The sequence below is a fragment of the Mustela putorius genome, unplaced genomic scaffold (genome assembly GCF_011764305.1).
Source record: "Mustela putorius furo isolate JIRA1106 unplaced genomic scaffold, ASM1176430v1.1 tig00003976_pilon_pilon_pilon, whole genome shotgun sequence".
In the NCBI taxonomy this organism is placed as follows: Eukaryota; Metazoa; Chordata; class Mammalia; order Carnivora; family Mustelidae; genus Mustela; species Mustela putorius.
The window spans coordinates 1,570,072-1,586,871 of NW_025422118.1; the positions used below are offsets into that span (position 1 = coordinate 1,570,072).

General features: G+C 51.0%; 1 protein-coding gene across 13 annotated transcripts in view; it reads left to right on the forward strand.

Annotated features, from left to right (window-relative positions):
• Positions 1 to 16,800, forward strand: part of ANK1 (ankyrin 1) — a 207,446-nt gene that overhangs the window by 75,704 nt on the left and 114,942 nt on the right. The window contains exon 1 of one of the 13 annotated variants that reach the window (XM_045070941.1): positions 4,156 to 4,304. The exons of the other annotated variants lie outside the window; for them this stretch is intronic. Within the exon in view, the coding sequence (XP_044926876.1) occupies positions 4,278 to 4,304 (27 nt within the window). The 5' untranslated portion in view covers positions 4,156 to 4,277. Of the gene's footprint in view, positions 1 to 4,155; positions 4,305 to 16,800 lie in introns of those variants that run through there. 13 annotated transcript variants of the gene reach the window in all.

The following is a 16,800-nucleotide window of genomic DNA, read 5'->3' on the forward strand; positions in this document are numbered from 1 at the left end:
AGCCCACTTCGGCGCTTGGATTTCCCACCACCCTGAGATCAGGACCTGAGCCTAAAGCAAGAGTTGGATGCTTAACCCATTGAGCCACCCAGGTGCCCCCAAAAGATACTTTTTTTAAAAAGGAAAGAGATGAACCATGGGACCAGTACTTTCGCAGAAGATGAAAAACAAGTGGCCTGTGAACATGTGAAAAGATGCCCAACTAATTAGGGAAATGCAAATTAAAACTGTAATGCAGTACCATTTTACACCTACGGGTTTGACAAAAGTTTAAAAGTCTGATGAGCTCAAGGAGCCACTGCGCACCCTGGTATCGGGAGTACAATCTGAAGAGCCAGGTTCAAAAACAACTCGGCATTATCCAGGCAAGCTAAAGACTCAGTTAAGTAATTCCGCTCCTGCTGGTGTTCACACTAGACAAGTCTAGCAATGATCACATAAGAAGCCTCATAGCGATAATGTTTTAAAAGTAAAAAGCTGAAGACAGCTCAGATTCCATTAGCAGTAAAATGGATAAATAATTTGTGGTGTTTGCATACAATGGAATACCGTACAGCGGTGAAAATTAATAGATGACTCCTGGCTGAATCTCAGAAACATCATGTTGCATTAAAATGCAAATAAGTAGGGGCGCCTGGGTGGCTCAGTGGGTTAAGCCGCTGCCTTTGGCTCAGGTCATGATCTCAGGGTCCTGGGATCGAGTCCCGCATCGGGCTCTCTGCTCAGCAGAGAGCCTGCTTCCTCCTCTCTCTCTCTGCCCGCCTCTCTGCCTACTTGTGATCTCTGTCTGTCAAATAAATAAATAAAATCTTTAAAAAAAAAATTAAATTTAATTTAAAAATAAATAAATAAATAAATAAAATGCAAATAAGCTGGTGCCTGGGTGGCTTAGTCGTTAAGCGTCTGCCTTGGGCTCAGGTCATGATCCCAGGGTCCTGGGATCGAGCCCGGCATCGGGCTTCCTGCTTGGCTGGGCGTCTGCTTCTCCCTCTCCCATTCTCCCTGCTTGTGTTCCCTCTCTTGCTGTCTCTCTCTGTGTCAAATAAATGAATAAAATCTTTTAAAAAAAATGCAAATAAGCTGAAGAGTCTGTCCAGTGTAACTCCACTTACTCAAAGTTAGGAAAACATGCAAAGCTGAACAATACCTACACAAGGGGTAAAACTATAAAGAGAAGCAAAGGAATGACAGACGCAAAGTTTAGGAGGGTGTTTGCATCTGTCTGGGGAGGCGTGGGGACAAGAGGTAGAAGGAATCGGATGAAAGACTATATGCACTGCCTTCCATTTTCAAATGTTTTTCAATGAGGAGGTCTTATTACTTTTATGAAAAACCTATTAAACACTTTTTCTATTGACTTATTTATCATCTTTGAAAAATAGAACCTGAAACAAGAGAACTTGAAATGTTCAACAGTTGTTGAATTCCGTGCTTATCACTCCTGGAATGAAAAAGTTCCTATTAAGGAAAATCAATTAATGGATAATTAATTAATACTAACATATTAATATAAATTAATATTAAAGAAAATGGATTGGCTAACTGTGAACAAAATTAAAGCATCGATCCCCAAGCAAAGTGACCGAGTTGGCCTCCAGACCCTAGATCCAGACTGCCTGGGCTGGAAACTCTCTGCCTGTTAAGTCGGTTTTCAATCACTTCATTCCTCAGTTTCCTCATCTGTAAACTGGGCCTAATGAGAGGGAATCCCTCACAGGGAAATTATAAGGATTGTATGAGTGAATGTCAAGTGCTCAGAACAGCCCCTACCACACAGTGAGCACTGGGTATGAGCCTATTTGTAAACAAATAAATCAAACCAAGAGCAGAGGAGCTTGAGAAGCACCTGGGTGGAAGGGAGTGGAATTTCAAGGCACCCTCTCAATCCCGAGATGGCCTGGGCCTGCACTTTGCACACTGGGACGGCTTTGCGCCTCCCTTTTAGAGGTTAAGAAAAGAGAAAGGTATTTTGTGGCAGATCTGCTGACAAGAGAGTGCTAAATACCACTTCAGCCCACATGACCCATCTCTAGCCTGACTGTCCCAGGAGCCCTGCTCCAGGTAGGAATTCAGGCATCTCAAGCTCATCGTGGGTCCAGTTATTCAAGACCCAGAGGCTTGCATGTGGTCCCGTTCCCTTTAGCCTGGTTGTTTGGTTGACTCCACATGTGCTCGGCCATTTCCCCGACTCTGTGTATCCGCGGGAGAGGAGCCTCGCATTGCCAAGGGGAGGGTACCCCCTTCTGGGGTAAAGTTCTGAGGCACCCTGATTCCCAGAGCTCAGCTGCCAGCCTAGGGCTCAGGGATCTGGGAGGCACTGTCTTGCCGCAGGAAGCACCACACAAGGACCTCACACAAAGAACCAAGCCTGCCTGACGTCCACCCTCGCCTAAGATTTGAGAGGAGTTTCTACTCTCAGGGCCTTCTCTAAATTGTGTTATGTGCCATGTTTACCTGCTGACATTTTCTCCTTCAGAGCCTGGAATCTAGTCTCTCCTCTTCCCTGGATGGTGAAATGGCTTCTTGTTCTTATCACACTGCTGGTGACAGCCATGGACCCATTCCAGAAACCTTTACTGAGCGCTTGCTATGTACCAATTCCCCTACAGTTGACTCCAAAGTCGCTCCTGCACGCGAGGGGGGTACAGGCTGGCAGGATTCTGTCACCACCAGTGGTTGTTGCTAAGGAAGACCATTTGTCCTATGGCAGAGTTGTTGGGGACCTGCTTTTACATCTTTTAGGCTTCTGGGCCCCTTAAAAAAAAAAAAAGCCATTGTTTGGAATCATATGCTTCAATAGACATCTGTGTGGACTTGTGTGGTAATGATTGTGTTATTACTCGTCTAGGTGTGGCCTAGAACCTGCTTTTGCCCTCGCCAGACCACGTCAGGTGCTGGTCTGCTTGGAAGTGGCCTTGGCCTCCACTGGGGGGGCTTTCCAGCTGCTGTGGAGAACAGAGGGCCACAGAGCGGCCCTCGGTGGCGTTTTCCACAACAGCTGTGCCTTCACAGCAGGACCCGTTTGGATCTGCAGAAAAGCTCCAAAGCCAGATGGCTGCCTGTCAGGGGACCTGGACCAGTCTCAGGCTAGCCGCAGGCTGAGAGGCACGTGAGCAAGGTGAGAGGGACCCTTCCCAGGCAGGACTCTGGCAGCGGGGTCTGTGCACCTCTGGAAAGGAAAGGGAGGATACATGGCATGGAAGCAGCAGCTCCATCTAGGTGACGCCACTTCCAGGAAGCCCCAGGGAGCCTGCCTGGTCCCAGGGAGTCCTTGGGTTCTTACAGTTCAGCTCCTTTGGGTCATCGGTCCCCTCTGCCAGGCACCAACTGGTACTCCAGGGGCGCAGTGTTCTCACCGGATAAAGCCACTCAGGGCAGATGGGCCCCATCCCCCTGTAGGAGGCACAGATGCCCAGAAAGAAGGCTTCCCAAGGCAAGCCAGCAACAGCTCTGCCAGGACCGGCCCAGCCGGGGCTCTGTGGGCAGCCCCCACCTCCTGGCCGCCGTGGGGTGGGGAGCTGCCCGGGCCCCCCTTCCCTCCTGGTCGCTGTTTGTGGTGACTCACCTCTGGTTCCCAGGAACGCTGTTATTTTTGGCCCCGATGTTATTAAGGTTGTGCCCAGATTCCCTGCAAATCAGCAATTAAGGAACACGGCCCCCTCTTTTCCCCCCTTGCCCCTCCCCCTCGCCGTGAAAGCATGTGAACACCAGGGCTGGGGAGCCCAGAAGGCCAGCGGCTCCCCCACAGTCCTCTGCCCATGCAAGGCCGGCTGCCCCCACCGGGGGGGGGGCTTCTCCTCCTCCTGCATCCTCCTCTGGGCAGCCCCGCCTCTGCAAGACCCCCGCACCCCAAACCCGCCGTGGGCCGGCGGACGGGGAGAGGCGGCGGGCGGGCTCTCCCTCGCCTCCCTGCGGCGCAGCTGGGTGAGGGGCTGGCCCGCTGGGCTCACGGCCCCCGTGGGGGCTCTCTGCGGGGTCCGCGCCGGCCGCGGCCTGGGGAGCGGGGCCGGGCGCCCGCGGGGGAGCGGGAGCCGGCCGGGGCGCTGCTGTAATCTGCCAGCCCCAGGCGGGCGCCTCCCCTCCGCCCGCGCGCTGAGCCCCGGGGCCGCCCGATAGCGCGCCTCTGCCGCCGATAAGGCCGTCGGAGGGCCGCGCGCCGCGACCGCCCGCCTCCAGACGGCCTCCCGCCCGGCACAGGCGCGGCGCGCCCCGCAGCCCCAGCTGCTCCCACAGCGGACCGCGACGGACCCCCGGCGGGATCCTGGTTAGGGACCGGCATGCCCTTCCCGAGGGGCTTCCTCAAAGTGAGTGCTGGAGCAGGTGCTCGGGAGGGACGGGTGGAGCTCGGGAAGGGGGCCGGCGAGGGAGCGGAGCGGGCTGCGTGCTCGCCTGCGGGGGGGGGGGGGGCCCACCCGCGCCCTGCGCTCCAGGCTTTAGAGCAGCGTCAGCGCTCAGTCGCTTGGTCGCTGAAGGTGGCAGGTGGCCTCTGCTTGACTCAGTTAGTGCGGCTCGTGTGTTTTACAGCCCGGGATTTGCTGTCAGACTGAGTTCCACCTCCCTGGTTCCCTGAATGTTGTCTTGTCTGCATTAGGGTTTGGGAAGAAGGATCTCTGGATTCTGGTCCTTCTTTGGTCTATTGAGATTCTAGAAGCTTCCCTTTGAGTCTGCAGAGCAGTGTCTATTTCAGTTGTGTTTTCACAGGCCAGTGGCCCTGGAGGAGAATAAGGACACGTGAGAATTTGGGCTGCTCTAACAGGGGGCCTGGGTCAGCTTCATTCAGAAGGGGGGCTTGCCTGTATCCGCAATGACCCACAAAATTCAGTTACCTCATCGTGGCGCCTTCCCTGTTCTTGAAGCACTGAACTTTGGATTTACACTGCTAACTTACTAGACGGGGAAAAGTCTAAGAACGAGGGGCAAAAGCTCCAGAGCGGCTCTGGGAGCTGGGGTCTGGTGGAAGTTCTTTAAGTGGCAATGGAGCATAACAGAGGGCCACCCTTTCCCACCCCCAATTCTCCTGTGATGATGGGATGTATCACCATCTAGCAGCAACGCCACTCGATTGTTTTTACGTGTCCTGTGTCAGGGTGTGGTTGTTGGTCTGGGTGGGGGATTCAGAGGCCAGGGGTGGACCCCAGGCCACATGCTCAGAGGGACCCTAGTGTAGTCACCTGGGAAAGCATCGAGCTGTCTAACCTGTGTAGACGTGTGTGGGTACAAGGGAAACCACATGAAGTGGGGATTTCTTTCTAGCGGTTTCACATCTTTACAAATTGTCTTCCTGGTGATTGATTTTCTTCCCCGGGAAGGGGAGGGACTGTGCAGGAACCTCAGGTCTCTGGCTTTGAGCCTCTCGGGCAGCAAGCAGGAGCCAGCTTATGTACATTTGAGGCTTTTCCTTTCACTGACCAGGCAACCTGAGGCCACGGTTGGAAAGGGAGTCTTGGAGGCTGTTCCTGACAGAACTCAGAGCTTGGGGAGGGGACGTGAATGGCACAGCAGGCACAAGACCCACCGTATTATAGGAATAAGGAATGGGTATGACAAATGTTTAAAATGAGCGTGATGACTTTCATCACCCAAATAGCCTAGGGAAAGCCTTATTTTTTTCTGGCTACTGGGTCTGTTGTGCAGCTGAAGATGAAAACAGTAGAAAAGGAAGCATAGCATGGAAGGTTGTTTTGTTTTTGTTTTTTAAGATTTTATTTATTTACTTGAGAGAGAGACACACAGTGAGAGAGAGAACACAAGCTGGGGGAGTGGGAGAGGGAGAAGCAGGTTTCCTGCTGAGCAGGGAGCCTGATATGGGGCTCAATCCCAGGACCCCAGGATCATGACCAGAGCTGAAGTCAGATGCTTAAGGACCAAGCCACCCAGATGCCCTGGAAGGTTGTTTTTTTATAAGCAGGGTCGTATCAACTCAGCCGACCCTAGACTTCAGGGGCCAGTAACAATTAGTTTCTAAAACCCAGGTTGTCACCCCTTCCTCCCAAATAATTTGGCCAATGTCTTTGAAAAATCAGCTGACTTATTTTGAATTTAAGCAAAGGGAAGCCTATTGAGAAAGGCTGTTTGTTGTTGTTGTTGTTACTGTTGCCAAAAAAATTAAAGAAAGTAAATAAGACAATTGGGTGCCTTCTAAAGGTAAAGACACTGAAAATCTTTGTCCTCAAGGTCTTTTCAACATTTAATAAACATTCATCGTGTCTTCTGTTGTAGGCACTGGAAATACAGGCAGGGGAGGGAACAGAGCAGGAGCAAATCCCTGCCCTTTGGAGTTTACACTCCAGCAGGGCAAGGAGACAGAGCGGAAACAAATGAACACTCCTTTGCTGAAAGATGAGAAGTGCAGGGTCAGGGAACATGCAAGGGGGTTAGGAAGCCTGGGAAATTCGCAATGTCAATGAGATGCTCCCAGAGAGTCTCCGTGAAGTTCACTTTGGCTGCTGTGTTTCAAACTTAGATTCCATGAGACTGTTCCTAAGGATTACAATTTGATGTCAAGAATCTTAAATGTTAGACTTTGTCGATGTCGAGAAGCTACAGATTTTTCAGTTATGTTCTCACTGTTGAGATGGATTACCTGTAGAATCCAAGAGAATTCATGATATTTGGGAAAGCAATTGTCTGAATCAGGTTCTCAGGTTATTAAATTGGAGGCTTTTCTTTCTGGCTGGCCCACTTGGTTCGATGACATTTTAATCAGGACTCTACTGTTTGTGTGGCTAGCATTTCTAATGTCAAACTGCTGATGATTGGATTTATCCATTATGATTTTGGGGGGAAACCTGGGCACTGATGACTTTGGTTAGCAGCATTCTTAAAAAAAAAAAAAGAATATTGGTTTTCGTACCTCCCTTAAGAAAAAAAAAACAAAACAATTGAGAAAAGACTTGAAGGAGGTGAGAGAGAGAGAGCCATGCACAACTTTGGAGGAAATAGCACATACAGAGGTCCTGAGGCCCATGAGAGTAGTGGGAAGAACCAGGAGATGAGTGTGGCTGGGGCAGAGTCTGAAGGGGTGAGGTCAGAGAGGTGGTCGGAGGGAGAGTGGGGAGGGGGCAAGGGTACAGAACATCTAGGCTCTTGTATACCATTGTAAGAATGTTATTTTTACCCTGGGAGACACAAGAAGCATTACACGATCTTGGGATTAGACACACGGTATCATTTGACTTCTTCCTCTGTCTCTGACTTCCTAATGCCTTTGAAACCAAACCCCAGGAGGGGGCAACCAAATAGAACCACCTACCAGACTGTGGCCACGCAGTTATTCCTGACCTCTCGTGCATTTGTTCTTAGCCTTTTTTTTTTTTTCCTTTGAGATACACAGGGCTGGTTGTTGATATAGTTCTGCATGATCTACTTCATGGCCCTGCCCGGATATTGATAATCCCCTCTTCCCTTCCACTCTCCAATTTAATGAGAAAATAAATAGCACCCCAGATGCTCTTTACTTAAAAAATTGTCATGGGTAAAATAAAACGAAAACAGAAGCCACTCTAAAATCCCAACTCGTATGCAGTAAAGAAATGGGTAATCACAGCTGGTGATCCTTCGCGGCTTCCTCTGGACCTCCACACGGATAAAGCGGACTGTGGTTCTGGAACAGGAGCTCTCAGCAGAGCTCATCGAGTGTAAGCCTGTGACAGTAGCGTTGCCACAAAGGGGGAGACTTGGATTTGCTCTAAGTTTTTAAAATGTACAAATGGACTTCCTCCAGGGCGTCTCACTCTTCAGGACCCCTCCTTTACACACCACCGTGATGGTTTTGTAGAAAGGCAAATCTCAATGCGGCAGTCCTCTGCTTCGAAACGTCAGTGGCTTGGAGGCGCCTGGGTGGCTCAATGGGTTGAGCAACTGACTTGATTTCAGTTCAGGGCATGATCTCAGGGTTGTGAGATCCAGGCCTTCGTGCAATTCAGACTCGGTTCCCAGCAGGGAGTCGCCTGGAGACTCTCCTTTTCCTTCTGCCCCAACCCCTGTTTACAAGCTGTCTCTGTCTCTAAAATAGATACATAAATCGAATCTTCATCGGCTTCACATTCCTTCGGATGGAATCCAGACTCCTTAACAAGACTCTCCCTCTTCCCCGTCCTGCTTCCTACCCCTTGGCCCCATGAGAATTGCTTCGGGCACACCCAACAGGCCGCACTTGGAAATTTTTATACTGTATTTGTGAGTTTCACCTGGGAGGCGGTGTGCTTGCCTTGTTCACTGTTGTATCCTGGGCACGTCGCACAGTGCCCGGCAAGTAGCATGAGGTGTTCGTGAAAGTTGGTTGCATTCATGAATGAGCAGCACAGTCCTTGTAGAAGCACCTCAGGACTGGCTCCTGCTCACTAGTTTGGTCACAAACCTGTAATCAAAAATTGCCCTACTGGTTTCCATGTTGACCTTTAAGATATTCTGCTGCTGGGAATTTAAAAAAAACTCACCAGATAGTTTCTCCTTCCTTGGCGCTCCCCTTGCGCTTTCTTGGAACCTTCCTTTAGAGCCTTCTCATTGTCTCTTTCTTTACACTTATTTACACGTCGCTCATCTCCCCCAAGCCGGGGGTGGCTGGAGCTGACTCACGTTTGAGTCATTTCTCCTATTTTCCCTGGCATCAACCACGGTCTTGAACGTGGGGCGCATTGTCCGAACCAGGCGCATTGACCTGAGTGTTAAGAATATGTTGGGTCATTGATTTGGAAAATAAATCAACAGGCCCTGCGGGGGAGTCGACTGTCACAGGCTAATGGCCCAGCTGGCCGAGCGATTGGCCCAGGGTGGACCGAGGCCTGTGTGACTCTGCTCAGGGCACATTCAAAGTTTGTCATCGTTGTCTCTGACAGGCAGCGACAACCAATTAGAGATCTGGTGAGAAAGAGAATTGTTTCCTTCCCTGCCTCCCGCTCACCCCTAACCACACCGTCCCTCTGCGGCGGGCTTTCTGAGTAGAGGCTGATTTATCTCCTGAATTTGCTGTCACCGCACAGGAAGGAAGGCACAGGCAGGGCGGAAGCCGTCAGGCCGCAGCTCCTGCGCCTGGCCAGCGGGTGGCTGAAATCAGCGAGGAGTGGAAGGTGGCGGGATGGAGGCAGCCCAACACAATCAGCAAAGCACTCCTGCGCTCCTACCCAGGGGCTGGAACCTGGGCTCCCTCCTGAGAGAGCTGTGGCCACCAGTTGTCACTAGGAGACAGAGGAGGAAGGCGGGGAAACCTGTCTGGCCTTGCCCAGGACGATATATCAGTCAGGAAACTGCTCTGCCCTTTCCAGGAGTGGATTCTGTAAGAGACAGTACCTGTTTTCAATTTCTTTTGGGAAGCTAGTGCCTAGAAAAGCTGAAAAGAAGCTGGCATCGGTCCAGTCCTGTTCTCTGACCGCAGGCCATTGATCAAGGGTAATGATGATTTGCAGACAACGGAACTGATTCCAGCTACTCAGAGAAGCCTTTCTGGGCCGCACTCCCTTGCCCACTCTGGCAAGCTCTCCTTCCAGGGGGGTGGGGTAGGGTGGGGTCATGGTGTATACCGTGGCTTTCCTTTTCTCCAAGGGTAGGGAGGGGCTGGGGGTGTGTCACCGGTAAGTCCCACCTTGGGGCTGGCTAATACTTCTGCCTAGCGGTGTGATTCCAGGGTTCCAGGAGAATCCCCATCCTCCACAACGATCCCCCTGGGTCCGAGGTGAAGCCTGAAGTTACACCATTCGAGATTATTCTTCAGGTTCTTAAAGGGGTTTTGATCTCTAAACATCTCCTATTAAGTGCATACATTTAAGCCTTTATAATAGGATCTTGAATTGTGCAGATGCAAGGAAATAATTCTTACTTGCATGGGATTAGTTGAGGATTTAGGCAAAAGCAAGGAGTGGGATATAGGGCAGGTCCATGGAATAGGGGCATGGGGTGCAGTGAGGAAGGAAGGAAAAGCGCGCTCTCTTGCCTAGGTCAGTGCCTGGGCCTCGGGTTCTTTCCTAGCTATTTGTCTGTCCCAAGATCTGGACCCCAGGCCATCTCCCTGTCGCAATGTGGGCTGTGCACGTCGATGAGCAATGCTGGGTTGAAGTGGCAACAGGGACTGGAGTTGGAGTCGCTGGACTGAGAATACCTGGTGCACAGGCCATCCTGGCCATGGGGTCAGCCCGGGAGCTGGCCGGGCTTCTCGGCTCCATTGCCAGGGTTGATACGACTGTGCTCTTCCTTTGCGAACACTGTGTGGAACTGGCCAGGCCCTTGGGTCCTTGGGCTCTCCCAGTGATAGAAATCGACAAGAGGCCAAAGGGGAGTTCCAGGCAAGGCTTTATTGGGGTCTGTGCTTGAGCAGAAGGGAGGCAACACAGTGTCCTCAGGCTGCCTCCCCGAAGCAAGGTCGGGAAGAGTTTCTTAAAGAAACTTAGGTGGGAGATGCACCTGAGTGGCTCATTCAGTTGGGCATCTGACTCTTCGTTTCAGCTCAGGTCATGGTCTCATGCCTCGTGAGATCTAGCCCTACACTGGACCCACGCTCACAGGGAGTCTGCCTGAGGCTTCTCTCCCCCTTCCTCCCTCCTACTCACACTCACACTCTCTTGCACGCTGTCTCTAAAATGGATAAATAAATAAAGGATGGGGCGCCTGGGTGGCTCAGTGTTAAAGCCTCTGCCTTCGGCTCGGGTCATGTCTCAGGGTCCTGGGATCGAGCCCCGCATCGGGCTCTCTGCTCAGCAGGGAGCCTGCTTCCTTCTCTCTCTTTGCCTGTCTCTCTGCCTGCTTGTGATCTCTGTCTGTTAAATAAATAAATAAAATCTTTAAATAGATACATAAATAAATAAAGGATAAATACATATATATATTTTAAGAGACCTAGCGGGGGAAAGGACGATGTCTAAGAGGTAGAGGTGAGGTGTCTCTTGGCGCTCATGTACCTTAGAGATCATGCTTTTCCATACATTGCACATCTCATTAGCATGTGAAATCCCCACCCCTGTGCATGATTTTTAGCATGTAAGCGAGGGAAAGGTCCCTGGAAGGTAGACCTGCGTCACTGTGCACGTCTGCTGCAGGCTGCTTTGGTCTGGATCTCACCAGTTCTTTCAGGCGGCTGGCTCCCTCCTTTAAGTTGATGTCCTGTTTTCTGCGTTCCTGTAAGACATATTGCTCAAGAAACACAAACTCAGGAGTTTTTTTTTTTTTTTAGGAATTTTTTTCCTTTATGGTACAGTCACATTTCATTAGGGTTTTGAAACAGGCCTCGAGTCCTGTCCCTATTCTGTCTCAGAATAATATAGTTTTTATTATTATTATAATAGAATAATTATATAATACTAATATAACAGAGGCCGAGCAGTGAATTAACTGGTCCAAGTCCCACGGCTAGATTGCCGACTTCTGTCTGTCCCCTGACTCTCTACAGATGGGTGCTGGCGGGTGTGTGTCTTCCTCACATCAAGGACGGGTCACACGGAAATTATTATTCTGTTTGCCTGTCTCCCCACTAGTCTGCCTTCTGTGTGGTGTGGGTAAACTCACCCAGGCAACACTGCAGGCCTGTTGGCTCTGCAGCCAGACCCCCCGCTCCCCGGGTTTGAGTCCCTGCTCCGCTACTTCCTACCTGGTGCCCTTGGGCCAGCTGTAGACCCTCCCCACACTCCGCTTCCCCACCTATAAACTGGAGACAATAGCAGATGTCCTAGGGTTTGGGGAGGAGTGCAAGAGATAGAGCCTGGCATATTAGGGAATATTATATATATATACATATATATCTATAATGTATGTATTATGTTATATATGCTATATGTATTTGTTATATATCATATATAATATATAGTAATATATATGTGTGTGTGTATATACACCACACACACACACACATACACACACACATAGGAATCAAGTTCTTCTGTGGATCAATAGCTCTCAACATGCTAAGAACTTTGGAAATTTAAAAAATACCTTCCTACTTTCAACATAACTTCAATTCAGGTCAACAGAGTTTACTGAGTAGGAAACAAAGGTAATGACCCTCAGGCAAGGGTGAGTGCTCATTAGTGGGAGGCTGGAGTGCGGAAGAATTAATTCTGCTTGTCAGTTGAACAAGGCGTTCGTCACGGAAACTTCGTGGAGGAGGAGAAGAATTGGTCGCATTTCACGAAGCAGGGGTTGGGAGGTTGCCGGCGGCGGAGACAGCATGAGCCAAACATGGAGGACGCAGAAGTGCCCTGTGTGTCGGGAAGGGCGCGTGGTGCAGGCGTTCAGGGACAGGTGGGTGGTGGGAGAGGACTGTGAAGAGGTGGGCAGAGGCTAGGCTGTGAGGTTTCTAGCATCAGCCTAAGACGGTGGACTTTATCCTGCAGGTGTTGGAGAGCCACGATCAGAATGCTCACTGGGCAGGGTTGAGGAAGAGGGGTCACTGGAGTGGCAAGGAAGGGAAACCAGTTAGGGATCTCCCAGGGAGCCCCGATGACGTGCTAATGAAGGGGAGTGGCAGACGGTTGATGGTACGGAGTAGCTGCCGAGGCTGTCGCATGTCAGTCACTACACTGTAATTTTCACGGCTCAGCTCATGGGAGGCTCCCAGCAGACACCCACCTTACAGATGAAGAAACTGAGTCTTGTTGCAGTCAGGAAAAGTGAAGAAATTAGGTTGTTGTCTGGGGATGTCGGCGAGCTGCTCATATGGGTGCCCTGTGGTCAGGGGCAGGGGTGGGGGCCTGGTCCTCAGCTTGTAGGCCAGGTAACTCGATTTAGAGGCACGATTAGAGCAGCGAGTTTGGGAAGGGACTTACCGCCAGTCGGACCAGCCTGTCAGCTTCGCAGTGACAGGTGTGACTGCTCTGGCCATCAGGCGCTCCTGTGCCGTTACTCACTCGTGGTCCCTGGTCGGTGGATTCCAGCCCATTAAGAAAATCTAACCGGCAAGTCAGTTGTAACCGTGTCCGGGTAAGCATGCAATCAGAGAAGCGGGGGCGGGGGCGGGGGTGGGCCGGGAAGTAATCTTGAAGAATATGTCATCAAGACTGCGCTAAGGCCTGATGAACCATTCATGCCCCACAGCCGAGAGCATCACGGTGGTTATAAATTGCTGATTAAACAACATTGGAATAGAAAATGAGTCTCGTTGCCTGTGTTGATGCTGATCTGATTGGAAGCAGCTGCCTGAAATGCTGTGTTCAGAAAGATTCTGAAGCCACTTTTAGGCTGATGGGCAGGACGTTGTGATAAATTAGCAGCCTCTGCCAGGACGCCAGGAGGGGGAGGGCTGGTGTATTGGTGGCAGTGTTATGGGGACATTTCTGAACCATGATTGTTTTTCTTCTTCTGTCTCCCCCCCACCCCCTACGGAGCCGAATCAGATAAACTGTGTTCTAACAGGTGTTTATTTGAGAGGCACCCAATCCTTCAAGGGGACTTCTGAAGCTAACTAGTGTTCTGCATTATGTGTTGATTTGGGGGCTCTCCCTCAGAAGGTATTATAACATCACAGATTAGAAAGCTCCCTATCTCTGCTAGCTACCACTCTCAGGTTCTAGGGAGTCAGGTTCAGGTCAGAGAGCCAGGCAGGGGCACTGTCTACATTCAAACGGACACCGTAGGAGTGCAGAGCCCAGCCCCTCCTCTCACACCGAGGCAAAGGGGGTTGTTGGTCGTTTCTTTGCCTAGTAAGTCTGAATTGTCAGTTGGAACCACCTGCTGGAATGGAGCTTTCCAACCCAACTTCTCCAGGCTTTTTTTTTAAGATTTTTTTTTAAAGATCTTATTTGTTGGGCGCCTGGGTAGCTCAGTGGGTTAAGCCTCTGCCTTTGGCTCAGGTCATGATATCAGGGTCCTGGGATCAAGTCCCACGCCAGGCTCTCTGCTCAGCAGGGAGCCTGCTTCCCCCTTTCTCTCTGCCTGCCTCTCTGCCTACTTGTGATCCCAGGACCCTGAGATCATGACCTGAGCCGAAGGCAGATGCTTAACCCACTGAGCTGCCCAGGCTGCCCCTCCAGGCTTTTGATAGAATCACCAACAAACCAGGACCTTGTTCTCCAGGCCCGGCCTGCCCCTCCGTCCCTATCTCTCTACAACAATCCAAACACCACCCATCCCTCGAGCTGGAGAAGGTCCTCTGTCCTCTGCAGATTTCAGAGCTCCCTCCATCCTTGGTGCCCGTAAGGCCGTGGTCCTCATCTAACAGATGGTCCATCTCTGCTTCACATAAAATAAATACTGTGGCGTTCAAAAAAAGAAGAATGACCATTGAACTCTGACTCCCGTGTGTGTGTTGAAACGTGAAAATGGCACGAGGCTGTCGCTCTGAATGACGGTTAAGTGGAACCTGCTCCAGCCCTGCCTTCATTCTTCTCCTTATGAAATCCTCAGAGAAACAGCCTTTGTTAGAATCGCAGTCTTTCTCGGATTTGGTTAAAACACATTTGCAGGTAGAGTGATGAGCTGGGTGGTTTGGATTTTCCGTCTCCATCTAAATTGTCTTCTTTGGGGGTTTTGAAAAATCACTTGTGAGTGTCCTTGATTCTCCACCTGAAAAATACAGATGATAGCGCTTGACGTGGGAACCACAGGAGTTTGAAAAATACAGATGATAGCGCTTGACGTGGAACCACAGGAGTTTGGCGTCAGGTGCTGAGTGGGTATTAGCCGGTTGTTCTGAATGTCTTGGGCATACAGCGATATTTAAACGGGTGCCCCAGGGAGCGCCTGGGAGGCTCAGAAGTTAAGTGGATGACTTTGGCTGGGGTCATGATCTCAGGGCCCGGGGATCCAGCCCTGTTTCCCGCCTCTTCCTGCTCATCGCGGAGTCTGCTTGTCTCTCCCTCTGCCCTCCCCTCCCCTTGCTTGTATTCTCTCTCTCATGCAAATGAAATCTTTGTAAGAAAAAAAGGGGGGGGAGGATGCTCCAGGATTAGGACACAATCCTAAACCCTCTTTCCCTACTCCATTCATGTGCAGAGTGACTGTCCCAACTTTGTTCCTAGCCTTTGAGTAGATGAGATATTTGGAGCAAGAAGTGCCTAGCGCAGCTTTAAATTATTGATTAAGGGTCTTTGCTTCTTTGCATCTAATTTTGTGTATGCAACAATAAAAGTGCGCCCCTCTTCTGGACACTGCTGATAAGGGAGCTGGGCAGTAGGGGGAGGGGCTGGGGCGGCTCAGTCTTCAGGGTGTCCATGGTTTAGCACGCCCCCAGGCAGCTCTTTCCAGGCAGGGGGTTGGGGGGGTTGCAGCAGGAGGGCTGCCTGAAGATGGCCTTCTACACACACAGAGGCCTTGCTCTGAAATATTCTTAATTCCCTTATCCCTATCATGACTTGCTCTCACTCCTGTTTTTTCCAGAGTCGCGCTCCAGAGCATTTTCTGAGCTGATGGGTAATGACTGAGCCCCCGAGAGGGGCAGGGTCCTGTGGGGGTGCTGACGTGAAGTGCATTGTGGTTGCTGCCCTTCAAGCTCCCTCCGCCTGGGGAGCGGGGAGGCGCTAACACAAACCATTCTGATCCTAAAGAAGAAAGGAATCTGTTGCAAGGGATACAATGCTTTGGACATTCGGAGACAGACTATGGCAGGCAGAGGAAATCAAGGGAGGGTCCGTGAAGATAGTGCCTCTAGGTTGGCTGTAAGGGACAGCGTTGATGTAGAAAGTCGAGAATGGAAAAAGACCAGAACGTGGAAGGGCCCCCGGCGGAGAGGCCATCCTGGGGAAAGACCCTGAGTGGTCAGTGCGTGTTCATGTTACCTCCGGTAGGAGAAAAAGAAGGGTGTGAGATCGGATTGGAAAGTAGATGAAGAAGGACCTGGGAATAACCTGCCAGAGTGTTCAAAGGAATGGAAAGCGGTGGGGAGCTGCTGAGTCAGCCGGGTGAGAAGGACTGAAGTCTCCGTCTCAGGTGCTCGTGTTAACATGGAAAGCAGGGCATGATGGGAGAGAACAAACAGAGCAAAGGAGAGCGAGGGGCACCTGGGTGGCTCAGTTGGGCATTTGATCCTGGGGCCCTGGGATCCAGCCCTGCATCAGGCTCTCTGCTCAGCTGAGAGTCTGCTTTCCCTCTGCCCCTCCCGCCAGCTCATCTCTCTCTCTCTTTTTAAAATCTTTTTAAAAATCTTTTTTTTTCTTTTTCTTTTTTTTTTTTAAAGGAAAACGAAAGAGCCTCACTAACACCTCATGAGCCCTGTGCCAGGCCCTGTTCTAAGAACCCTCCAAGTATTGCCTCATTTCATCCCTGGGGGTGGCGGGGAGTGCTCTACGAAGTCATTGCATGTCACAGATCAGGAAACTCAGGCACAGGGAGATGATAACTTGGCTCAGGCTATGTAGCCAGGAGGTGTTAAAACTGTGATGTGAAGGGGCGCCTGGGTGGCTCAGTGGGTTAAGCCACTGCCTTCGGCTCAGGTCATGATCTCAGGGTCCTGGGATCGAGCCCCACATCGGGCTCTCTGCTCGGCAGGGAGCCTGCTTCCCTTCCTCTCTCTCTGCCTGCCTCTCTCTCTACTTGTGATCTCTGTCTGTCAAATAAATAAATAAAATCTTTAAAAAAAAAAAACAAAACTGATGTGAAGCCAGGGAAGCCGGCCCCAGAACCCGACTCCTGAACCTGTACCATATTCTGCTTTCATCTGAGGGGTAGAAGCAGGAGACTTGGGAAGAGAAGCAGGGGCTGACCCCTCTCCTCCCTGAGTGGTGGCGTTTCCTATGGGCCTCCCGGGAGTCCACTGCCCAGACGCTGGCTCTGCGGCGGGAGCCTGGCAGACCGCCGTTTGGATCCTTCATATCATCCCACCTTGCCCATGCGTTCAGCAAAGCCTCCTTGGGCGCACCACCTACAGGCTCTCCCCCGTACTTT